General features: G+C 42.6%; 2 protein-coding genes across 3 annotated transcripts; one reads left to right on the forward strand and one right to left on the reverse strand.

The window, feature by feature from the left end:
- Positions 1 to 519: 519 nt before the first annotated feature.
- phf11 (PHD finger protein 11) lies at positions 520 to 9,479 on the reverse strand. The gene is made up of 15 exons (XM_036540996.1): positions 8,625 to 9,479; positions 8,256 to 8,360; positions 6,869 to 7,002; positions 6,739 to 6,776; positions 6,543 to 6,619; positions 4,187 to 4,212; positions 3,892 to 3,968; positions 3,407 to 3,486; positions 2,981 to 3,006; positions 2,375 to 2,409; positions 1,933 to 1,991; positions 1,769 to 1,841; positions 1,363 to 1,524; positions 1,157 to 1,228; positions 520 to 1,040 (listed from the first exon to the last, which is right to left on the reverse strand). The coding sequence occupies exons 1-15, from the start codon at positions 8,730 to 8,732 to the stop codon at positions 940 to 942; spliced, it is 1,173 nt and encodes a 390-aa protein (XP_036396889.1). The 5' UTR covers positions 8,733 to 9,479; the 3' UTR covers positions 520 to 939.
- Positions 9,480 to 11,386: 1,907 nt separating this feature from the next.
- cdadc1 (cytidine and dCMP deaminase domain containing 1) lies at positions 11,387 to 17,947 on the forward strand. Of its 2 annotated transcripts, XM_036540643.1 has the most exons (9): positions 13,083 to 13,445; positions 14,055 to 14,164; positions 14,391 to 14,568; positions 15,078 to 15,692; positions 15,797 to 15,846; positions 16,087 to 16,256; positions 16,462 to 16,651; positions 16,886 to 16,946; positions 17,232 to 17,947. In XM_036540643.1, exons 1-9 carry the CDS (start codon positions 13,322 to 13,324, stop codon positions 17,297 to 17,299), a joined length of 1,566 nt encoding a protein of 521 aa, XP_036396536.1. In that variant the 5' UTR covers positions 13,083 to 13,321; the 3' UTR covers positions 17,300 to 17,947. The 2 variants fall into 2 exon arrangements, with proteins under 2 accessions (XP_036396537.1, XP_036396536.1); XM_036540644.1 differs by lacking the exons at positions 13,083 to 13,445; positions 16,087 to 16,256; positions 16,462 to 16,651; positions 16,886 to 16,946; positions 17,232 to 17,947 and adding an exon at positions 11,387 to 12,021 and having other exon boundaries at positions 15,797 to 16,070.
- Positions 17,948 to 25,612: the final 7,665 nt, after the last annotated feature.

Below are 25,612 nucleotides of genomic sequence, written 5' to 3' on the forward strand. Positions count from 1 at the left end.
GTTTTCATAAGTGCAGAGGTTGCTGTGGTGAGACAAGCCATTGGTGATAGGTAATTGGTGATTCCAAAAACAGGGTTGCATAAACGGCAAAAAGCATTTTTAAAAAAAAAAAAAAAAAAATCTGAAAAAAGAAAAATATAAATGTAATAACTACTCAGATGGTTCTAAGAGTTACTATATCTCAGTTTCAAAAATACTGACCTATAAATCTAGAAATAGAATAAACATATAGAACTGCATAGAGATGTGTTGAATACAATTCATTACAAACACACAATCTGAACAGCAAGGAAAATGAAGAGCACATCAGAGCCTTTGGTATAATGTATGAGTGACGTTTTTTCCATCTCCCAAGTGTTTTATTAACTCAGTGATGGCACATTCAAACATGATAAAAAATAAACAGATGGTAAACAACATTTTAACGAATAACCGTAAACAAATTGCATATCATGCAATTTAATTGTTGCTTAAAAACAACATGGTGTAATATGCACCATTATTTCACATGTCCTCATTAGTAGCATATTCTAAAAAAAAAAAAAGGGTGAGCCCTTGTCAACCTGAGTACTCAAGCAGATGACTGACACAGTGGTAATGAACAGGGCTCATGACCCAAAGGTTGCCAGTTAAATTCCCCAGTGGGACGAGGCTGTTGTACTCTTGGGCAGGCTGCTTACCCTGAATTCCTTTGGTTAATATCTAGCTATATAAATGGATGAAGTAGACTACACAGCTTGCTCTGGATTGGATACGATGGGTGTGCTAAGACAATGTATTACTTAACTGAAAAGTTTGCTAAATGAGTGCTTGTCTGAATTAGAGTGAAACAGGAACTGGAAACATCTGTGGCACTTCAGGACCAGGGCTAGGAAGCCTCTTTGGCCGGAGTCCTGGGGTTGCCTTTGGATCTGCCTCTGGGGGGTTCTGGAGTTCTCCTCAGGAAATGCACTTCATTTTACTGGCACTCTTCATTGCTGACCTGGACTTCTTCAAATCCTCACTCTCCTTCTGGAGGTTGCGCAACCTCTCCTCAAATTCTGGGCACAAGAGGGAAAAGGCATTACTAATCAATCCCTTTCCACTCTCTTAAATGCAGACATGTATCTGTCAGTGCTTTTGGTGTTTGAAAAAAATGGGATATTTACTTCCTTACCATTTTCTTTCTGCTGAAATATTTGTGGCAGCATTCCTGAGGCCTCCAACACTTTCAGAGATAGAGCAAAGTCTGTGGATGGTAAAGGTATAGTAAACACATATAACCTGGTACACACATTAGCACGCTAGACTAATGCAGATGAACATCAGCCAACATCCCCTTCCCCCTCCCTCCACAGTGCTGCCCACCACTGGTCTCCTCACCTTCCTCGCTGGCCTGCTCTGACACGATCCTCTCTGAAATGCTGATCATGGCCGAAATGAACGATGAGAAGATGTGCTCCACACAGCCCGCTTCATGACACTTCCTCCAGAAGAGGGCAGCTGGACCGGGGGGCTCAGGGGAACCACAGCCAGCTATGGCATCTGAAAGCACAACAGTGGATAACATTCAGAAACTCTTATGGCACTCACAATTAGAGTCACACTTGAGCAGTAAAGTGGAGACTCTGGTTCCATTCATGTGTGTACATCCAAATAAAGAACTGGTTATTTCTCCTTCATGTTGTCTGAGGATGCTAAAGGCCTTCAGGCCTCTTATTTCTATAGGTGTCGTACTTTCCCTTGAATGGGTTTTGGTACAGGACACTGCTGTGGACGCTGGAGGCACCTGAGGTTTCTGGGGGGATGGACTCCACACGTTCAATCCTGATTGGGAGCAGGAGACTTGAAGATCCATGGTCCTGCGTGAATAGGCAAGTATCAGTGACCGTGACTGAGAGTGAGCATGCGGCTGTTCCATGGGACTGCAGAGGAGGGCGCTCCAGAACTCACCGAGCCAATGTCTGTGTCATCTCCGGTTCCGTCTCCACTCTGAGGTAGTATCTGGGTTCCTATTAAAAAAGTGTTGATGAAAAAATAAGGTGGTGACAAGGTGTTGATCTCTATGGCAGGTTATGACAGGACCCAGTAAACATTACTGCACATATATGACTCTAGCATCATCTACAGGGCTTTTGTAGCATAACAAATCTAGTAAGGAAAGCAAAGTTTCAACAGTAAATAATTTGAATCTTGCATAGAGTTTGTGATATTCCACAGAAAATCGTGTATTAGAGATGGAAGCAGGAATGTATAGTCATTTTACAAAAAGGCCAGCGCAGAATGATGATCTTGAAGTAGTCGAACTCTCTGCATTACAGAAAGCTGAAACCCTGATGGACTCTGCCCTCCATGTGTGGACTCAGGACTGCTTTTCCACCCGGTTGACCTTTACCTGAGGTTGAAGGGTGCGGCTCATCCTCACAGGGTCTGCGAACAGAGGGAAACGCAGGCAGTGTTTACCAAGCAAACTTTTATTAGGGATTGTCTGAGTGACGCACATGACATTGCTGCCTCAGGTAATACTGTGTGTAATCCAGTAAGAAATTCTGTATCTGGCCAAAGCTTGAAAACTCAGTCAGAATTGGGATTTGAATGTGGGCTAAATCTGGAAAACCTATCATAATACGCAGAGGCACACAGCTAATACACCTCAGATATGCTGTGTGAGCACTGAAAAAAGTTACCATGTTAAATAATACATTGATTTGAACTTTCAAATTGATTTGATTTCAGAGACCACGCTTCTGTTTTCGGTTTGTCTAAATTCCATATGTTAGGTATTTGTTCTGTGGCTTCATGCTTTTATTCATGTTTTTTTAATCATTTAACCATGAAGGTCAAGTGAGGCCTTATTTCTCATGTACTGTGATGACCTGAGGAAACCACACAGATAGGTATGGATTCAACCAAGCTTTCAGTTATAGTAATAAGTATCAGCCAAAACAGTGGCCTGTTTTACACACTGCAGTAAAAGATTCTGTTGCAGAAGGGTAATTACCTTTGATTCTCAAGGTCAGCTGTCATCTGCAAAAGAAATGGCATATAAAAGTTAAAAGAGTTGTGTCTGATCAGGCTGTTAATGCCATTCAGACAATGGTGGTATCACTCCAAACAGCTGGTGTACACAGAGCAGCCAGGGAAACAGTTTTAATGAAATGAAAACACTCTTGTTCCTCTCTCTTTTATATGCATCATATGTGCTTGAAAGTCAGTCTTTACTGTTATTTAAATAATACTGACTGCAGGTCATGTACTGCTAACACTCTTGGATCTGACTGACTACCCATGGTAGGTTCAAGCTCCCGCATTGGGGTGTACCATCACATGTCTCATTCTCTGGCTGTGTGAGTGTAAGCAGATGTAGGTCTGTGGCCTTTCTCCCCTCCCACTCTGTTGTGGTGAGGATGTGGGTAGCGTAGCTCACATTTGGCCCTGAGTCTATGCTGCCCTCCAGGTCTGACTCCAGAGGACCCAGGTCAAAATCAAACATGTTCTGGACTCCACCTGGAACACAGAAACAGAGTTGGAAAATGCATGCTGTGTTCCAGTTAGAATCAGTTAGAAAAACAAATATGCCAGAGGTGCACCTGTCCATGTGTTTTATATCACCATCTTCCAGCTTTGCCTATTTATACTCTTTACTTCATTCTCTGCTCTTTTATTTAAATCCAATAACATTGCTTTTTGTTATTGCTTAGCAGGAGTCCACTGTACAAGTGCACACATAACCACCATATAATGCTGTGTTCAGTTTGTTTCAAATCACACACAGGAAACGTGTACGATGAAACAGGAAACGCATTCTAAGAAAATCTCTTCAATAAAGACACGTCGGCAGCTGAATAGTGCATACACTCATACACGCATTACTGTGGCTTAATGCCATTGGTGTCTGTGTTCAAGAGAGACCTGAGGCTGAGGAAGACTCATCGTCCTCTATCCTCCTGCTGCACTGGTGCTTGCTTTTGCTTCTTTTGGCATCAAACCTGAAACAGTCATTCGGTCAGGGAGGGATCAGGCTAGACAACAGGCTGGACGTTACACTCAGATGGATAACATGCTAAGATGAGGCATTACACTCAGCTAGATAACACGCTAAGACAGGACGATACACTCAGCTGGATAACATGCTAAGACAGGATGTTACACTCACCCGGATAATATGCTAACACAGGGCATTGACACTGAAAACACACTGGCTTACCTTGGTGATGGACCAGGTCTTTTTCTCTGTATTAAGAAAGCAGTAAGGGAAAACATTTTTAATTCAGGCCAAAGTTTTTATTTCACATTTGCTATTTAACGCTCAACAAGGGTGTGGCTTCATGTGAGCTCTAGTTTTTGAAGGAACAAAGATTTCCTCTTTTTATTTTCCTGTCGTGGAATCTCACCTTCTAGAAAGAAATTTCAGTGATGAAACAGAGTCAATGTGCAATTGCAGTGCAATTACGTGTTTATTCTGAAAGCTCTCAGGGGAAAAGTCATCCAACAACTCGCATAGAGAAGTCAGAGCAATTCCAACTTTCAGTAGTGTACATCACAATTTTTATGCAGTGATAAGGCGTGCAACTCTCAAATAGGCGTATATGTAATTTCTAGGAAGTATCCAGGCACAAAAGTTATAATTGTGTTTTGAAATATTCTGTGGTTAGCAGTTAATTAAAAATGAAAAACTCCCTAAAATATATTCTTTTAAACTTGAGCCAGGTGGAACTATATCTGTTGCAGACCGGGTATGGCCTGTGTGCTTCCTTAGAACCACACAGGACAGAAACCAGTCAAGGCCGTGAAGCAGATAATCTGCTCAGGAAAGCTACAACATCCTTAACATTTCAGAAGAGTACACAGAGGGCTTTGTGAAGAATAACCTGAACTGACCTAACCCTAACACCAACACCACTTCAGAGGTAGTGACTTCATGTTACATGAAGAAAACAGCATGCAAGTTTCTACATTAACACATTTTTTAAGCTGACAATTCAGCCCACATGTAAAGTTTAAAGCTCACATTTTAGCGATTGCCTTGGTCCTCTTTTGTTACTAGATGTTGACGCATCAGTTAAAGAGTGAGAGGGGTTTACAATGTAATAGTGTTAGAGTGTGAGGAGGTGTTGCAGTGTGATCGGGGTGTTAGACTGTTACAGTGTGTTAGAGTGAGACAGGGTGTTAGACCGTAACAGGGTGTTGGGTATGAGAGTGTCAAGAGTGTGAGGAGGAATTGCAGTGTGACTGTGTGATGGGGGTGTTACAATAGACTTTGCTTAGCGGACACTCATCCATAGCAAGCTATATCATGTTTACAGACTCACTTATACAGCTGGATATTTATGGAGGCAATCCTGGTTAATTATCTTGCCAAAAGGTACAGTATCTGCAGCCTACCAGGGAAAGGAACCAGCAACATTTAGGTTACCAGCCCAGCTCCTCACTAATATGCCACACTGCTGCACGAAACCACATCCTGTGCTATGAAATTCATTTTTGAAATCCTTCTTTTAAAAAGTCCTCCCTTGTGTGGGTCTAAAATCTTAAAATCATGAAATCTTGCTCCAAGAAGCAAAAGACATGTAACTTGTATCATTTGCAACCAAGTCCCACCTAAATTCCTGAGTAACACCCAGGTCACTTGCAAGTGTTCTGCAGCTCACCGCACTGAGAAGACAGTCCTGTTTAATGTGACTCATTGCATGCATCATGTAGTCTAACATGCATATTGCATGACTCAATTCTCTAAAGAATGTGGGGCAGGTAGCTCTTTTGTGGGTGCATTCTTATTTCTTCCTGGTTTTGCTCTCACCAGTTTCTGTTATCTAACAAAGCTAAATCACATAATGGCATCTTTTTGATCGGTGGACATCACATGAACCACGCATTAATATGTAGCTACAGCTAGCCATTGCTGTTTTTATATTAAACGTACTACTACTGTGACTTGTGATGAGTCTTTACATCTATACTCATCACAAGACAGCACATTAGTAATGTGTAAAACTTTATAGATGTCACTCAAACATAAGTGACATGGCATCTCATGTGAGACTGGATACTGCTTAAAGTATCCCAATGCCCCAGTTTAAAAACCTATCCATGTGCATCTGATCACACTGCGGTTTTTCCTGTGTAGAACGCTTGGTGCACATGAAGTTTAGGGATGCACAGTATCAATCTGTGGTCTGTGCTATAAGGAGCTCTTTCCCTTGATGCACAGACTGGTCATACCACTGATGGTCACTGTCACTTAGACAACCTAGACAACAAACTACACTACCACAACCAAGCCCCCATGCTCATAACGACCATGCAACCAATGATCTCAGCTATAGGGCTTCTTATGGTATGGAATCTAAGAACCTCCATTTACATCTAAAAATATGTTTTTTTAAAGAATCTTTGAATGCATTATGGTCTATTATCCTCCATTTGAAAGAATCACATGGCAATAATGCAATGAATGCAATACATGAAACTTAATCGAAATCATTTGTACTTTTGTCTGCTTCTGACTTCAGTAAAATATTGGGGTCCCCCATCACATGAAACTGACACCCCGCAATACTCACCTTCACTCCAACATTGCTGTCCTCACTCTCATTCTTGTCATCACTGCCTGTCAAGGATCCAGCCGTGGAATGCCTCTCTTTGGAATATAAGAATTATACACATTTCAGAACTGACAAAGCCGACGATGCATTACACTACCACATGAGAATTACTGGTCTGACAGAGCACAGTACAGCAGGATTAAAACAAACATACCATTCACGTCTGCTTGCTTGTGTTTGACACAATATATCCTGACAAAAAAGACATAAAGATGTTAGATTTGAGGTTTCACACAGCATCAGGTTGTCGGGAATTAAAAAGAAGAAACGTTACTCATACACACTTGAAAATGCCTTTGTTGACATCTTCCACCTTCTCAGCATGGTCCTCCAGAGCGCACAGGAAATGGTAACTCCTTTTGCATATGCCCTTCTCACACCCGACAGTGGCACCCAATTTTTTGCATTTGGGACATTTCTGTAAAGAACAACTTGAAACTGAATTTCTACCACTAGAAGCCGTGTCCATATGCAGTGGCCTGACAGGACCCCGCTGTCACTGAAGCACAGAGATGCAGGCCAGTCAGGACCAATCACATCTTATCCACACTGGCCTCCACTCTCCTTCCGGCCAATGAGAGAGAAAACACCTTAGCAGAGCTGTGCTGTTCACACTGTGGATACAGCATACAGCTGCCCACCTGCACAGGTGCCTGCAGGTATAGGCAGTGATTGGTTATCAGGCAGGGCTAGTGGTCAGCCTGAAGGAGGACTGCAGGGAAGGGGCAGGTGTAATCCCGCTGCTGCCTTGTTGAGTGCCATACGTACAGGTTCACTATCATCCTGTGATCCCTGACAGCTCTGCACCGGTGGCTTCTCCATCTCAAACTGTCCTTGACTTTAAAATGTATCTCCCATATTGGAATGACACGTTTTTGGGGGTTTTTTTTTGGCATGTTTCTTACAGGGTCTATAGAAAGGTATGCCCTCCCTGCCCCATGACTGACACTTTTTCACCTTCATAGCAGTCCTCCAGTTACCGATCTGCTTCAAGCAAAAGGGCACAATCTGTAAATGGGTGTTTTTACATCAGCTGAACGTCATTCAAGATTTATTTATTAACAGCTGAAATTATGGCGTTCGCCTGTGACAGCCGATTCCATAGGGGCTGTCACAAACAACTGTGGTTGCTTTTACAACAGAAAATAATGAATAAAGTATTTTATGTGAAAATATATCTGGTAAAATAAAAAGCAAATGCTACAGCAAACGTAAACAACTACAATTTTAAAACCATTAGCTGCTCCGCTTCTAGATATTTGTTTACTTTTCCTGCTCACTTGCATTCACTGCGCTGCCAATGGAATGCGGTTAGGCGAATTACGTCTGCATCGCGATTCAAGTGTTAGAACTTGTCGCACGATAATGAGTCAAATTCTTTCTCACTCATTCATGAAAATTACCAAAACATGAATCACAAATTCTTAAGCAAACAATTGTACAACAAAAGAAAAGTTTAGTTTTGAAATGCAAAACGCATCCACTTCAAAAAGGTTAAAGTGTGTTACAGAATCCCATATTTATTTAGTAGTTTTTATATTTGATTCATCCCTGTGTACTCAGAACATTGACAATATCGTTTGTTTCCCCGCTGAGATACTTTAATGAACAGATAAATGTTTAGAAAACAAAATAAAATCCAAACAAGAATGACAAATAGCAGTATCGTACCAGTCTCCTTCCCCTCCTTATCTCCTCTCGGACATCATCCAAAGCAAAACCGAGCAGATCATCACCATCAGGCGTATCTGGGTTGACGAGATTCGATGAATAATACTGTAAAACAGTACATACAACGCACAAACAGGTCAGTGGGAGTTGGAATATCCGATACAACATGTCTTAAATACATTGCCTGACATGGAGACAAACGCACAGCAAAACATTTTTCCAGCAGGATTCCGCTTCGGTCTCGTACCAGCTAGAAAGCAGTGACTACCCCAATTCATGTGCCCCTACTGTATTACAGCCTGTCTGATGGTTTCGCCGGGGGAGACGTAGATAACGCATTCACGACTAAAAATCGATACTTCCACTTACCAGGCAATTTTCATGCGCCACCACGTTGTCTTTCTTTAGAAGTGGCCCAATGATTTTTGACTCTTCGGAACTATGACAAAACCCACAAACTAACGAGTCTCGATTCATTGTATAACTGAAAACTGCTATCTCTTTCCCCTCTACAATAGCTCTAACAGACGTAGCTGCGCTGGAGATCACACGGTGAAATGGTTTGTGAATTCAGTTTCGATTTCCTAAAACACCGCCCTGCCCAGCGACTGGATCATCGCTAGCAATCTACTTAGATATTAACGTAATAAAAAAAATGTCCAGGCTTCATGTTATATGCATGGCCTCGGAGACGCCGTGTGGTAGCAAAACGTAGCTGCAAGACTTGTTGTGATGTTGTGGTCACCTGCCCATACACTATTCCCCGACGACCGTGTTCTTATGTGACCATCACAGTACAATACCCACGCAGACAATTTAGCCAGTGAAATACTAACGAAGAGACTGATCATTTAGCGGCCGGTCATAAATGAGATGTCTCATATGGTTTAGCTATCGCCACTTGTCCGTAATACTCGCACTCGTTCGACGTTAAATGACTTGGTTTGTGATTTTATTTTCTTTATATCCGCTGTGCTCAAACACGGAAAACATTTCGTCTGGCTAGTTTGTTTCATTCTATATAGACTAGAACACGTAGCTGGTTAACTGACAAGCTGTGTATTTGTTTGCTATTCTTTCTGTCTTTTTTTTTTTTTTTTTTACTTTATCGAGTGATACAGTTTGGGAACAGAAGCAAACGATCGATCACTAAAATTTGGCAAATATACAAACCAAGCTGTTACTGCACGGTACTATGTCCGAACTCTCACAGCATGTCAATGCTTTCTCTGTTAGACAGCTACAAAACATCCGGGATTTCACGTCATAGGAAGTGCTGCGCTTTTGTGCCGCCGTGCAGCTTGACATGCAGAATTGTAGTGACAAACCCTGAGAACGTACTTTGCCTGCTTTAATAAAGAATTTTGAAGATATTTTCAGAAAATATACGTACAGTTTGACTAAGTATACAAAATAACTACTCACATCTGAACCAAGACAACAAGGAGTCTAAGAGACGGACAGAACGATTAAAAGGTATGCTGGTGCACTAGTATGAGAGCGCACGTCCTCCATCTTGCAGTAAGGAGATGGACCTCCACGAGAAAAACATGGAGCTCTAGGTTGGAGCATGAATTGGTAGAAATTTTAACGAATTGTCACTGGGAATGTAGTCGTCACCTACAACAAATAGTTCTATATTTTATATATAACTTGGCATGATTTAAATGGTTTCTGGTGCGATTTAATAGTTTAGTCATATTCTTGACGACTTAAAATGTATTAAAGGTTTTTAATTGTGTAATTTTTATTTTACAGTTTTTTTCCAGTGTAAAGATAACATCGTTGCTTGAAGTTTGCTTGTAAACAACACCTCTTCATTCACGTGTTACTAATGTCTTACTGCTTATGAACTTCTTTTTGACACATTCTGATGCTATTCAGTCCAGGGGTTTGGAGACTGTATGTGAGACTGCCTTTTTTTAACAGTGAATAGCCTAATTCAAGAAAGGACAAGACCACCCTGGCCCATGGAGGTAACACGTGATTACATTATTATGCAGTACATGACATTGAAGTTGTATCTGTAATATTTGCACTTTTTCCAGATACATCGTGCTAATTTAAAATACATTTAATGTCACATTTGAACGCACTCAGTATCAGTATGTGTTAATAGGAATTCTGAACCCATTTTACCTTATGACCGCACGAAATACAGTACCTGTACACCTGTGCTGTAATTTTCCCCGCTGGTTGCAGCTGCACGTGACCGCGCTGAGGGGCGGCCAGCTCCCGGAGATACAGCGCTGCACCAAGTGCTGCACGCTGTACCACTGCCTGTTCTGCCCGCCGGAGATGTACATGCCCCGGGCACGCCATCACGTCAAGCAGCACCTGGAAGTTCATCGCAAAAACGCAGTCAAGTACGAAGGTACGTCTTTCTTCTGCAGAATTACTAGCTCCGTATGAAAAGATTTTTTTTTTGAATTACATATTCTTGCACATACTCTATGAAACAAGTCATCACTCATCAGATTGGAGTTATGGTGCTGTTTTGGGCTAATATTAATTTTAACATTTGCTATTCTTAAGTAGGCTATGTGGTAAATGGAACTCTTTCTTGCATGTGTCATATATTCTGCACTTGCTGACATTTGCCTTATTTCTTTGTATTTAGATTATGAGATATGTAAATGCAACCAGCCCTGCCGAAACACTGGGCATTTTCACTGCATAAAATGCCCCAAGACCATCATTAGGAGAGAGGGCTTTATCACGCACCTGAGGATATGCAATCCGAAAATGGAGGAAGAGGATTTGGCATGCGCCGCTCCGCAGGATCCTTTGCAAACTACTCTGAAGGCAGCCGCCAAGTTCAGCAGTCCGCTCTCCACGCCTCAAGGAAAGTTCGAGTCTCCTTTGCCCAAAGAGATCAGCACATCTGTTGGTGTCTTACCTGGAGCGAGTGGGGTGATACACAAGGTGCAGTGCCCACATTGTCACCTGGTTCTGAATCGGAAAAATTTGGCACGACATATATCCCGAAATCACATGGAGGAGAGTGTAGGGGGAATTTCCCACCGCTCTCACCTGCCCAGTCAGTGCATCGACTCCATGAACGGCATATACGCCGTGGCCAAGTCGTTCGAGGGACCCCCTGTACCCATACATGTAAAGAAAGGAGCACTGGGGGAGGTGGGGGAGGCCTTCTGCGAGATGAACAACTGCCAACAAATGCAGATAAAGAGCTACTCGCAAGGAGTCCAGTGCTGCCATTTAAAGTCAGTGGATTTCTGCTCGTCGGAAGGACCCACTGAGTTTTTAGAAGAAAGGACTCTGGATGAAATGGTCAGCAGACAGTGGCTGACGGCGGAGAAGAAGGCTGAGTGTTTGCAAATGCAGCAGGCAGCTCACAGTGCAAACGTCCCGCTCTCTGTCCAAATACACATTGGAGCCCCTTCCAATAAGTACTACGTGTCTGTCTATGAGTCTGCCATGAAGAAGTACAGCCAGTTTGGGAGGGTGATAGTGGCTTATAATTCAAACACAAACACTCTGAACTGCCCCTGTGCAAAGCTGGACACATGCTGCCTCCATAAGTTCATATGTACCTGGCACCTCTTCCAAGTGGAGGAGCAGCTGTTTGGCAGAGGAGAAAAGGAGTACTCAGAAGAGGAGGATGAGCCACTTGATAATATGGAATTCTGTATGAATACCATGAGGGAGATGGAGGAGAGCGTTCCTAAGGGACTGGCAGCGGTCACCGTGGACACAGACAGGGACGTTTGTGAGGCCTGCACTCAGACTGACATTGAGGTGAAAGGTGAGGTTTTGAAACAGCATGATCCATAGTTTTGACTAACAGAAAATTGCTATGGAATGTCACTGGTAATTGCAAATACTTACCAACGTATGACCAGTTTAAAAGTACAAATATAACATCTTACCATTTCAGCTGCACACTAAACCAGTGTGCCAGGTGTCTTAATTTAGTACCCCATGTCTGGTTAAGAAAAATGACAGCGACCATGTGGTAAAATATGTCACACCAGAAATTTTCAGATTAGCCGTTGCCGTATTTCCAGCCGCATTTTGTTTACTCATTTAAAAAATGTATGTGCGTCACGAGTGACCAGAGACAGACCAGGATATCTGGATATATCTATTTGGTCCACACCCTGCTATCCCCGATCGCACACACATTAGCCCGGTACGAGTGTTTGTGGGTCAGCTGTGGCTGACCGAGTAAGTAGTTACTTTGCTAATATTCATTCAAAACAGCAGATGTGTCAAACACGTTTCTTTACTTCTACCACTCAGCAGAACAACACACATTTACATTTGTAGCCAGACTGCATCTTGTTCGCTCCGTTACTTCGCGGTTTTCACAATGACAGCAAAACATTAGAGATCTGCTTCTTCAGTTAAACTAAATCTAATTAAGCTTTAGCTTTATTAGCTTTAGATCAGTTAATGAGTGTTGCTTCTCTTCTACTACTGTAAAGGGCCGTCCACACCAAGAACGATAACTGTAACTACAATAAATAAATATTTTTGATGAATATTTTGGTTGATTTAGGTTTATTTTGGATGATTTAGTCGAGTTATTCATTGACGTTTTCTGCTTTTAGAACTGTACTTATTTTGTGTCCCCCTCAGGATTTTTTTTATTGTCCCCCCCAATAGTGAAATGAAATTTCCGCCCATGGTAGTACGAAACAATATTTAAGGGCTCGAACCAAGGTTTGTGGGGTGTAAACTTAAATTTTGTGGGCAGATATAGCTTTGATTGTTTTAAATCTGAATGAAGCTTTGTTTCGGCAACACTCACACTTGTATAGCATCTACAGCACTGTTGCACCGCAGCATGTAGAGGGAACCTTACGAGCCCAGTCAGGAGTTTGGACTTATGAACACAGTGATGACATCGAGTCGTTTACGTAAGATGTGGCTTGGGGCCAATAGTGCATGAGAGAGGAGGTCCAGCCTTGGGACTGCTCCGCCCTGCAGCCGTACCCCTCTCAGTGGGATGGGAACGCCATAGCGTCGTTTCCTGCGTTGGACAAGCGGCGCAGGCGACGTGTAAGCAATTCACATCTGATTGCCGACTGTCGTTTCGCTGAATGGCAACAGCGGATACTTCCGAGGTTAACAGAAAATCGGAGGAAAACCCAGCTGCAGGTTGTTCTTGCAAAAGTAACAACGATGTAAAGGAAGCGAGTACACAGACCGACACGAAAGTACGAGGTGAGATGAATCATAAGTAACGATAGCTAATATTTGTTGGCTAGCTACTGTAGCCAGCTAGCTAGTAAGGTCGCACTATCAACGTAGTACCCCTTCTGACAGCGGGGTGTGCGCATAGAATATCTGGCTAGTTAGCTGAGACATTGCAGCTGAAAAGATTTCTTTAACATATAGTCTACGTGTCTTACATATGCACTGCTGGCTATCTGTGTAGCTAGCTAATTGGCTAAAATCGGTTGAATCAAAGTAGTTAGCTGGCTAATTCGTATGGCCATGCGAGAATGCCACCTAGTTTTCCCGGAGTTGGGTGAAAAATTTAAGTCTTGAATCGTTTTAAAGTACCAGTCATGTTTTGTCAGTAATAGCTGGGAGTTAATGTTCATTTGTGGTAGCGTCAGAGAATTTTATAGCGTTGCATTGGCCACCCAAGCTCTTTTGAGTGAATTGTTTCCGTTAATATAAACTGGTTTATTTGAGCTGTTTTAGCCAAGGGGCTATTCCAATTACTACAGCATCTTGTCAAACGAGATACACACGTGCTTCGCGTGTGTAATTCAAAGGCAAGATAGCTAACGTTTGCTGTCTAATTTGGTGCACGGCTTCCTACAGGTTATGGGCCTCGACTGTCCAAAGTTAATTTGTTCACCCTGCTGAGCCTTTGGATGGAACTTTTCCCGAAGAATAAATCTCAGCTGACAAATGGCAATAACATCACGAAGGTATGCAGACTTCAGGCAAGTTTTGCATTAATCTCTCTCTGACATTTTCATATGTTTCAGTACTTCATGAATGAATCCTGCCATGAACTGGGTGCCCTACTGTAAATATTGCCTAGCCTGCTTTTAAATACATAAAGTATTGTATATAACTGGAATGGGTTGTTTTTAACACCACCATTTAATGGACCTTTTCCATATTCCAAGATTAAAGCCAGTTTTTCTCCAGACTCGAATCACAGGTCTGGTGGTGGTCCAAGACCGGAATGTGATTGGACTTCACTGCTCCAGCACAGAGCTGCACGTGGGGCAGATTGCCGTGGTAAAACATGGGCCACGACTGAAGGGCTGTGACCTCTACTTCTCCAGGAAGCCCTGCTCCACCTGCCTGAAGATGATCATTAATGGTGAGTAACCCAGGAATGGCAGGGGGTGTGTTTCTGAAAGGCGAGACATCAATTGTCAAAAACCAGTGGTTGAAAAAAGGGAGAGGTAGTTATTCAGCTTTGAATAAATGTCACTCCAATGCTATAATGTAGTTGGATTCCTAACAGTTACTGAGGCATGGAGACTGGTGAAAATATTCTGACGTGTTTCATACTGGAGTGGAGAGATCGGCACTATCCAAGGGGAAATATTGGCTGCCCTCTCGTTCTCCTGGAAAGGTGTTGCAGATAAGCAGAGCATGGTCTCATTGTCATTTATTATGGACTTACTTAATTTACTGTGTTCCTTATAGTCCTTCACTGGAAGTTGAAGTCCTCTGAGTACTTACCCATGCAGGTAGCATGTAATTTCGAGCAGCCATGAAACAGTCGTTCCATTCTGAGTAATGAAGTGCGTAAGTTCTCATGTTCACCAGTGAATTTGCAAGAGGGAAGGAGCGTGTGCTCACCGATACTGTCTCTTTGTTCAGCTGGGGTGAGCCGGATCTCCTACTGGCCGGGTGACCCCGAGCTGAGCCTGCTGCTACACGCTGAGGGTGCCCGAGGCAGCGGTGCCGACGCGCAGCCTGCGCCCAGCTGCCAGGAGGCCGCACTGGACGCCGTCGCGGCGGAGAGACTGAAGTCCAACAGCCGCTCGCACATCTGCGTCCTCCTGCAACCGCTGGCCAGCTGCATGCAGCAGTTCGTGGAGGAGACCTCCAGGCGGTGCGACTTCCTGGAGACGGTCTCTGGGGACGACCCCTGCGCGGACGTGGTGGAGCTGTTCGGCACGCAGCGCAGGCGCAGCCTGGAGGACTTCACCAGAGTGTTCTTCGTGCCAGACGAGCGGCGCCATCGTGACCTGCTGGCCAAAATGGGCCTGGAGAATTTCTGCATGGAGCCCTACTTCAGCAGCCTGCGGCAGCACATGAGGGACCTAATTGGCGTGCTGGCGTCCGTGGCTTCCAGCATCCCTGACCTCCGGCAGGGGTACGGCTTTTATCTCAAGGACCCTGCGCAAGTCAGCAGGGGACCTACCCAGGGGCTGTCCCAGGAGATCGCCCGACATTGCATTATACAAGCAGGGCTGCTGGCCTATAGGACTGGTGAGTTCACCTTCCCTCCTGTCAGCATGTAATAGATTGTACTCTGTAGAAAGTTAGTTACATGTAGTTTCAAGTTCTGATTGTGGGTATTCTGCCCTTTTCAGAGGATCCTAAAGTTGGAGTGGGCGCTGTCATCTGGGCAGAAGGAAAATCTGTGAGTAAACTGGGGAATAAAGCACGTGCAGGATACAAGTCTGAGTAAACCAGGGAGTAAGGCTAACGTAGCACGCAAGTCTGGGATTAAAGCACACAAAGTCTGCAAGTCTATGCGTATACAGGGAGTAAGGACACATAGCATATAAATCTGTGAGTAAAACAAGGAGTAAAAGAGAAGTAGCATGTAAGTCTGTGAGTAAACCCAGGGAGGGGAGAATGACTAGAATTGTCGTTGCAGGGTCACTGCGATGGGACAGGCAACATGTACCTGGTGGGTTGTGGCTATAACGCTTACCCAGTGGGCTCGGAGTACGCCGAATTCCCCCAGATGGACGACAAGCAGCAGGACCGGCGCAGCAGGAAGTACAGATACATCATCCATGCCGAGCAGAACGCACTTATCTTCAGGTGTGCAGCAGGGCTTTAGTGTGGGGCTGGGGGGCTATTCTACAGAATGTGATAAAGTAGTGAAGAGTCACAGTACAGCTGTCAGATGAATTGGTGAAGAGTCAGAGTGTGTTCATAATCGAGTCTGTCACAGGCCTGCACTGAGGCCCCTGGAAGGGACCTAAATGAGATGCCATTCTTTTTTTGGTTGTTTGGTGTTGTGCAGGAGTGCAGAGGTCAAGGAGGATGAGAACACCATGCTTTTCGTCACAAAATGCCCTTGTGATGAGTGTGTGCCTCTCATAAGAGCTGCTGGAATTAAGCAGATCTACACCACAGACCTAGACAGTGGCAAAGACAAACACGACATCTCCTACCTCAGATTCGACCGTCTCCAGGGTGTGCAGAAATTCATAGTAAGTATTTGTCTTTTTTGGGCAATAATCTAATGTGTTTCCTATTTTACATCCATTTCATCATTTGCATGTAAAACGGTCCTTTCCTGGTATATTACATTACATTACATGCATTGATGGCCAGCAGTTATGAAAGTCTTGGATTGCACTATAGCACAGAGCAGAGATGTGGATGTGCCAGGTTTGGACAACACCATGGCTTCACCGTAAACACCTGTGTTTTTCCCCTCACAGTGGCAGAGGAATTCGCCAGCTGGATGCGTGTCGGACCCACTCATACCCCAATCCTTACCAAGTAAGTTTTTCGAATCCAGTATCAACAGCTTTCTTTTGGAACCTTCTGCCTCTGTCTTTGGTGGTCTCATGGCTTGAGAAGGACAGTGAGGACTACTGTACAGATGTTTTAGTAATAATTTTTGCTGTAAAATTGTCTTCATCAATGCCAAACACGCTGGTTGTACGTTTTCGCTGCGGAATTAGATCATTAGCAGTGGTCATGATCTATTATATCCGATCGTCCTCCGTGTTATAGCTGTGCTTTGGTACTAAACTTCTTTGTACTGTTCTGATTCTGATACAGATGGTTGTGTTCAGAACCATGAAAGAGAGACTGAGGAGGACTTTTGCTGTAAGAGGCAGCGTCTTTAATGAAGTGGTACATAGACTTTGACCCTGGAAACTTGGGCAGATTGCTGTATCCTAAAATGAAGAGGACTGTCTCACTCTGGAGAAGGAGGCCGGTTTATTATGAAGACTTGGGGGGAAAAAGTACAGAAGAGTGACGTACTTGATGACAGGAGCCCGTTTTACAGTTTGGCGAAGGAAGCAGAGAACGTTCTCGCTGGTCTCTCAAAGGCCTCCACGTTTGTCCTTCAGGTCTGCTCATCCACTACAGCTGATGTCTGCCTTTAGAGGAAGTTCACTGCACACTGCCTGTTAACTTCACCATAAAGGAGAAACTAGTGAATATTATCCAGTCCTAAGAATGTTCTCTGAAAGATTCTATATATTTTAATATAAACTCAGGATAAACGGGAAATGGGGAAATGTAATTATTTAAAAATATTTTAGTAGATCATTAGCTGTTTTAATGGTCAGTGCGTTGTGGGTCCTGAAAGGAGTTTGGGTGAGGGGGGTAAGAAGAACAGCCGAAAAGAACGCTGTTGCATTTCTATATGGTCTTTTTCATCCCATTGTTACAGGGCACAGCTCTTCCTAACTTTAAAGATTTTAATGGACATATGGACATTTCACTCTCTGGCTTGTTTTATTCATAATTTCATCAGTATGACATGACATCACGGTCAAACAATTTAATTTTTATTGTACTTGAAATATTTAGTGCATTAATTGGTTCTGTTTCAACACAAATTTCAATACATATAATTTGTTATCAAACCTTAAACTAAATTCAGAAGTGTTTGTCCCAGATGTGGTATTTTACCATTTGAAACTGAATGCGAAACCTGTATGCATAATGTATCTGAAAGTTGAACATAGAACTTGCATTTAAGGCCTGTAAACCTGAATTACAGCTATTTAAATTTGTAATCTTACTTTCAGAAGTTTCAGATTTGTTAATACATTCAGTAATTCAAGTTGTGACATATAAATTCATTTCTTTTTGGCTCTGATTCGGCTCCGGACAGGAGTGGAGGGCACTGCTGTGTGTAATGTTAAAATGGTCTGTTGGATTTGACTGTATTTGACTTTAACTGCCAGTTTTGCACCTTGACCACATGGACAATAAACATGGCCGTCCAAAAGAGTAATTGTTTCCTTGTGGTTGTATTACCATGCTACCAGTCCTCTAAATATGAAACCAGTCTTATGGGGTAACACTTCTGTGGTTGCCAGGAAGCAAAGTATATAGACATGCTTGACATGTCAGGTGGGTAGAAATAAAAGTGGGCTTTCTAAGTATGAAAATGCAGGACCAAGTCTTTGTTTCAGTGTTTCAGTGTTTCAGAATGGAGATTTTAATAGAGTAGAGGAACTAGTAGGTCTTCTCCCAAATTCCAGGAGGAAAAAAAAGCTTCCAATAATAAGATGACACTGCTTTTTAAACACACCCTTTCCCACCTCTCCCATAGTCAATGTACACCTCTAGGCCATTGTTTGGTTCAAAGCAGACAGTGTGTCTTCAAAGATCATTACCCCAGACAGAAGTTGTTTCACAGTTTCACTAGGAAGAAACCATTTGCTTTTTAAAAGGTATGCTGTTGCTACATGTGTAAACAGAGTAGGGCTACTTGAAACTGTCTCAAAGATTTTTTTGAATTGTATCTTGCTGGCAAAATAATGTTTGCTGCTCTGGGTGATTCAGTGACAGTGAGCATTATTTGTGGAGTCCCACAGGGCTCAGTTCTTGGCCCTTTACCTTTTTCACTGTACATCTTCCCAGTTTCAGTAATGGAGTATCTTTCCATAGTTATGCTCATGATACTCAGCTGTATCTAACTGTTCAGACTGGGGAAAGCTCTGCTATCACTCTTATCTAAATGCCTGTCAGACAAAAAATCTTATCACAAAACATCCTGCAATTAAACAAAAAAGAAAGAGAAGCTCTTTTAGTTGGTCCCAGGAGGCAGAGAGTGTCATATCTCTCCAATGCTAAATTTCAAGTCTGAGGTCCAGGAGAAATCTTAGACTTGGATCATAATCTGAAACACAATATTAAGCATATTACTTAACTTTTATTGCTTCAGAAATATTGCAAAGGTGAGGTCATTTTTTATCCATTACCCATGCCTTTATTTCATTTAGACTGGACAACTGTAATGCTTTATTCTCTGACATCTCCAGCTGTGTTATTGGAAAGTTACATATTATCCATAATGCAGCAGCCAAGGTACTAAGTTGAACTAAACAGTGGGAGTACATTACCCTAGTACTTAAATTTTCGCATTTCCTTCCCTTTGGTTTTAGAATTGCTTTAAAAACTCTATTGGTGATTTTTGAAAGTAAAACAGGATTGTACCTGACTACACAAATGACATGCTTCAACCAGATAAACCAGAATGAGCACTTAGGTCGGTCACTGCTGGATTCCTGCAAGTTCCAGAATAGCCTCTTTTAAGAATAGAGGACAGGCCGCTTTTAGAATTTATGCCCACAAACTCTGGAACACACTTCCGCATTTTATCACAGACACCTCCAGTTCCCGTTTTAAAATTACAGCTCAAAATGCCCTTGGTAACTCTGATCAACAAAACTAACTACAAATGTAGTTACAGACCAGTAAAAGGTTGAGCACTATGTCTTGGGTTTGATCCTACCTGTGTCATTAGTTGACAATGACCACAGGTCCACGGTGGAAAAATAATTGTCTCAGAAAAGCATTGTGTATTCCAGATTTTAAATAAAAATGATTTTTTTCCTTTTCACTTTTGAATTGTGAAGAATCCACTTAAAATGACCAACAATTGTATTAAAGCAGATTTCCAACTAAAACAAGCCATGGAGCTAAAGGTTAAGTAAACTACAAATATTAAAAAATGGATCCCCACTATTAAAATTTATAAAGGAAAGGATTAGATATAATATTATTTAATCACTTCTTGACATTAAACATTATTACTGATAGAGCAAGAAGTTAGCTAAAGAGCAGACAGTTAGCTGTAGTCATACTCCTGAGCTTTAATTTACAACCTCACAAGACAAGACCAGTTGTGTCTCTTTTTATGCATGATTCTGCCTTCCCCCAGCTGTGGGACTGGACCCATGGATTGCAAAACAGGGGTGAGCTCTTCGCATTCACAGTATTCTTTGCAATATTTTTCAAAAGACATAATAGAGAATGGATCTGCACCATGCATGCTGCAGTCACTGAAGAATACAGGAAGAGCAAGGAGGTGACATGCGTGATGTAATGAGGTTAAAGGTAGGTTGGGGGTGGTATTGTGAATCATTTCGATAATAAATAGAACATTTCCATGCATCAGGACAACAGCTTTGTATGGGAGTAGCCTACACTAATGCAGTAACAGTTTTCAGTGTCATTTTGCTGTGGTTTGCCCCCTTAGCTGCAGTTTCCTGTATGAAATGATAGAAGTATACTTGAATGTGTCCATGTCAGAGTATTCTAATAAGTATTTGTAGAACTTACTTGAGGCTAAATTATGATTGACAATTCACAAGTAACAAAACATTACAATTAAAATTTAGTAAATGAAGAATAAAAAATCTTCTTTACTGAGATAGTTGGTAAAAGCAGAAGTGTCTAAGAAACTCCACAATGAAGTTATACAGTAAAGCTGTCAGGATTCAATGGTATGTGTTCTCTGGGGGTTCTGGGGTTCTCCTTGCGAAATGCACTTCATTTTACTGGCACTCCTCATTGCTGACCTGGACTTCATCTCAGCCTCCATCTCCCTCTGAAGGCTTAGCAATCTCTCCTCAAATTATGGGAACAGGGAAAAATTACTACTAATCACTAACCACCTGAAGCTGAACCTCAGTAAAACGGAACTCCTCTTCATCCCAGCCGGCCCTTCCCCCCTGCATGACCTCTCCATCACCGTCGATGGCACCACAATACCATCCTCTCAGTCAGCATCCTCAAGAGCTTGGGCATCATCCTCGACAGTAACCTGGACTTCAAGGAGTACATTGCTTGCACGTCACGGGCCTGCCGATTCCTCCTCCACAACATCAGGAGGATTCGTCCGTTCCTGACAACATACGCGACGCAGCTCCTTATCCAGGCCACAGTTCTCCCTCGACTGGACTACTGCAACGCTCTCCTCGCAGGCCTCCCAGCATGCACCACCCAGCCTCTCCAGCTCATCCAGAATGCAGCTGCCCGACTGATCTTCAACCTCCCCAAATTCTCCCATGTTACTCCCCTGCTGAAATCCCTCCACTGGCTTCCTGTCGCTGCCAGGATCAGATTCAAGACCCTGACCCTCGCCTTCTCTGCAATCAACAGGACAGCCCCTGCCTACCTCCAAGAACTCATCCAGCCCTACACACCAGCCCGACCCCTGCGCTCAGCAGCAACTGGACGCCTCGCTCCTTGCATGGTCAAGGCAGGAGGTGCTCGTTCTGCCAGACATCGGCGTTTCACCTACATTGCTCCCCAGTGGTGGAACGAACTCCCGGTCTCGCTACGGACAGCTTCTTCACCCCAGTCCTTCAGACGGGGCCTGAAGACGCACCTCTTCAGACTCTACCTGGATTGACCCAGCACACAATTGCTGCCCCCCCGCCCATCAGTGCTGTCGTAAATTGCTGTGCTTTTTAAATTGTGCTTTTAAATTTGTCTCTTGTTGCCGCCTTTACCCTGACGCTCATTGCGCCGTTTGAAGTTGTCGAAGTCCGCCGTTTGAAAGTGTATCGTATTAGTTGCCCTATAGGCTGTAATTGTACAAATCAAATAGTACTGTGTCCTCAAACAGACGCTACTCTCAGCTGAGAACTGTCTCATTGTGGAACTGTACACATCCTGTCCCTGTACTGTCGCTATACTTACTGTATGCACTTTTGTAAGTCGCTTTGGATAAAAGCGTCTGCTAAATAAATAAATGTAAATGTAAATGTAATCAATCAACCACTGTCTTTCATGCAGGCATGTGTCTGTCAATGCTTTTCCTTTTGGAGGTTACACAAGTGCGACATTCGTTCCCTTAGCTTTTTCTTTCTGCTGAAATATTTGTGGCAGCGTTCCTACAGCACTTTCACAGACAGATCACAGTATGTAGATGGTAAAGGCATAGTAAAGACACATATAGCCTGGTACATGCTCTTGCATGCTGGGCTGATGCTGGCGAACAGCACTGCTCTCCCTAAATTCACAGTCTTGCTTTCATGCATTCATTACACTGAGTTTTTCACATTAGCATACAGCTAATGCACCCTGCTGAAGACAGCAGCAGCAGCAAACAGCAGCCCACATCGCCTGCCCCTTCACAGTGCTACCCCCTGGCAGGGCCGCAACACTGCTCTCATCACCTTCCTCGCTGGCCTGCTCTGACAAGACCCTCTCTGAAATGCTGGTCATGGCGAGCAGCTGGTCATGAATCTAGAAATGCAGAAACAGAGGCTTACATAATGTAAAACAACAGGAAACATTTTACTTTTGTGCATTTATGAGCCTAGATTCAGTAGAAATGACAACATGAGAAGTAAACATTTTCATTAGTTACACTCATGAAAAGAGTCACACTTTTGCAGTAAGGTGGAGACTCTGGAACCATTCATGTGTATACATTCAAATATATATATAATATATATGTATACAAATAAAGGGTTGGTTATTTTTTCTTTATGTGGCTTGAGGATGCTAAAGGCCTTTAGGCCTCTTATTTCTACAGGTGTAGTACTTTCCCCTGAATGGGTTTTGGTACAGGGCACCGCTGCAGAGACTGGTCGCACCTCAGTTTTCTGGGGGGATGGACTCCACTTTCAATTTTGATTGGCATCTGAACACTTTGGGATACATGGACCTGTGAAGATGCAGAGGTATTAACTCAGACAGAGGCTGGGCAGTAGTTTGGGAGTGCAGATGTATAACAAGGAAACTTTGAGAGAAAAAGGTAAAAAGGAGGGCAGTACTGTTCTTGATCCAGTTATTTTTTTTGTTTATTTTTTCAATTACTGTTCCTCATTGCCCCCTCCTTCATGCCAAGCATAGCAAGTACTATCATTGATTTACCCATGTTGTACACAGTCCAGCCACGCACTGAAAGTTTTGTTATGTAGTGTAGGCCTGCAGTTTAGAGCAGAGAGGAAGTGCCTGCACATCCATCCACGTAACCATGACCCTTGCGTTCTCTTTGCCATGTTCTTTGTACTGCTCTTTTTCTTGTGGTGCATTGTCTTTTTCAAGCAATACTCCTGCCACAAGTATTCTGAGAGATTAACCATTTTGAAAGAGCAGCAGGTGTTGCACCGATCCTTTTTTTAGTTGGTACAAAGATTTATGTCCGCCAATGAAGCAATGCAGATTTGCTGACAGAGAGGTGGTCTTCCTTTTTCTTCAAGTCTGTATTCAGCCATCTGTATTCAGCATACAGCTGGGACATTGTGGAGTACAATGGCTCAAAATACAGATTTTCGAGGCACTGCAGTAGTGTGATGGTAGTTTGGGTGAATCTTCAAGAAACGTTAGCAGGAATGCTCATTCAGGGGAATATCTGTCATGAGACTATTGCTGTACTGACCATTCTTCATTCCCCAGTGTTGAAAGGAACATGTTCTTGCACAAATGGTGCCTCTTGCAATTAACCATCAGATGGTGGAGAGGTGAAGTAGACCTCCCTGAATTTTACCCTCCCAAAATTCCTGAGCTAAACAAGATGATTTGGTGATTTGAACCATTTTGATTGCATGATAATAAATTTAACATTCTGCACAGGTTATTGATACTTTGTGCTATTATACCTGAGATAACATCCTAATACTCAACTGCCTGAAGAGCAACGTAACTGGCTACACTCAAACATCTCCCCTCAGCTGTGTCTGTTCTCTCTACCTCATCTGTGCTGTCATCACTGTCCAACTTTGGGTCCAAATCTTTTGGCCATTCAGGACATTCACCATAGCACATAACTCCCTCACAGAGATAAGGACATGACGCTGTGAAATGATTAAGAATTAAATACTTAACAGTAACAGAATCTTACCACATAATCGTAGGCTAAGGGCTGTTGATGTGTTCTTCACCATGTCAGGGATATGTCATTGGAAAACAATGTGACGTGTGCTTTTAGCGTCTCCTAAAATGTTCTGGGACTGTGACAAGTATCGTAAATAACCAGTAACGTTAACTGCGAGAGTGTGATGCAGCTGGAAATAAGAAGTATGGCTGTAATGTTGTGAAAGGTTGGAGAAACGGGTCACCTTGTATTTATGGTAAAATGACAGCAGATAGGAACTTGGATGAGAGGAACTCAATGGCTCAATCGAACAAGGAGAAACACGTCCATCGTGATATTTGTGCAATCGGTAAAACACGAAGGCTTCATGAAACATATCAAGACTGTTCATTTCCCATAGAAAAAAACCTTGACATATAACAAAGTGACATCACAGAGATAAGGTTTTTCAGTGTATAACGCAAACATGAGCTGTCAGATCAGAAACACTTCTCACTGTCCTAGAATGTTAGGAGATGCGTAAAACTATCTATCTAAACCTCTGATGTCAAGATATTTTTCACAAAAGATGAACAGTATGATTCGTGTTTTTATTATTTATTTATTTATTTGTTTGTATATTTATTTATTTATAAATAAAGGAAGGGCAGTCAATGACATTATATTGTTTTTAATGGCTGCATTTCTATTTTTATGTCAGCATGTTAGATTAAATTTTAATGGAATGTCATCTGCCCTGCGGCTTACTTACATTGTCATTTAGGTTCGTTTATGGCAACAGAGAAGGAAATGCACTGAACAAACTGAAGGAACCGGAGGAAATGAACAATTCAGTGATCTCTTTAGTCACTTTCTCAGATAACTGGAGCAGTGTTACTCAAACTGTGGGGGAAGTGGATGTGGGTCATGGTGTGCAGTGTATAATACAGACAAATTTACATTCTGAATGAATTGTTAATACATTGAGACAATAATGTTACAGATATTAAACATCAAGCAAATGCTAAAATTGATTACTGATTAGTGAACGAATCTTTGTACTAAACTGAATAAAATGAATCAGTTCAGTAAAAATGTCAGTTGAAATGCCCATTCTGCTGTATGTCTGCCTCTTCAGAAGTGGTAAAACTTTCATCACTAGATGGAGCTCAAGGCTAAACTACAGTGGCTGGAGAAAGTATTCACCCCCTGGACTGTTACCACATTTTCATGTGTTACAGCCTGTAACCTTGATCCATTTAGATGTTTTTTTTCTTCTGATTTACACAACCTGCTCTACACTGTCAGTGTGGAAGCTAAAGAATATTTTAAAAGTAGTAAGTAAGTAATTAAAAACAAAATTTTGGAAAAGTATTCACCTGCT

Source organism: Megalops cyprinoides, chromosome 11 (assembly GCF_013368585.1).
Source record: "Megalops cyprinoides isolate fMegCyp1 chromosome 11, fMegCyp1.pri, whole genome shotgun sequence".
Lineage (NCBI taxonomy): Eukaryota > Metazoa > Chordata > Actinopteri > Elopiformes > Megalopidae > Megalops > Megalops cyprinoides.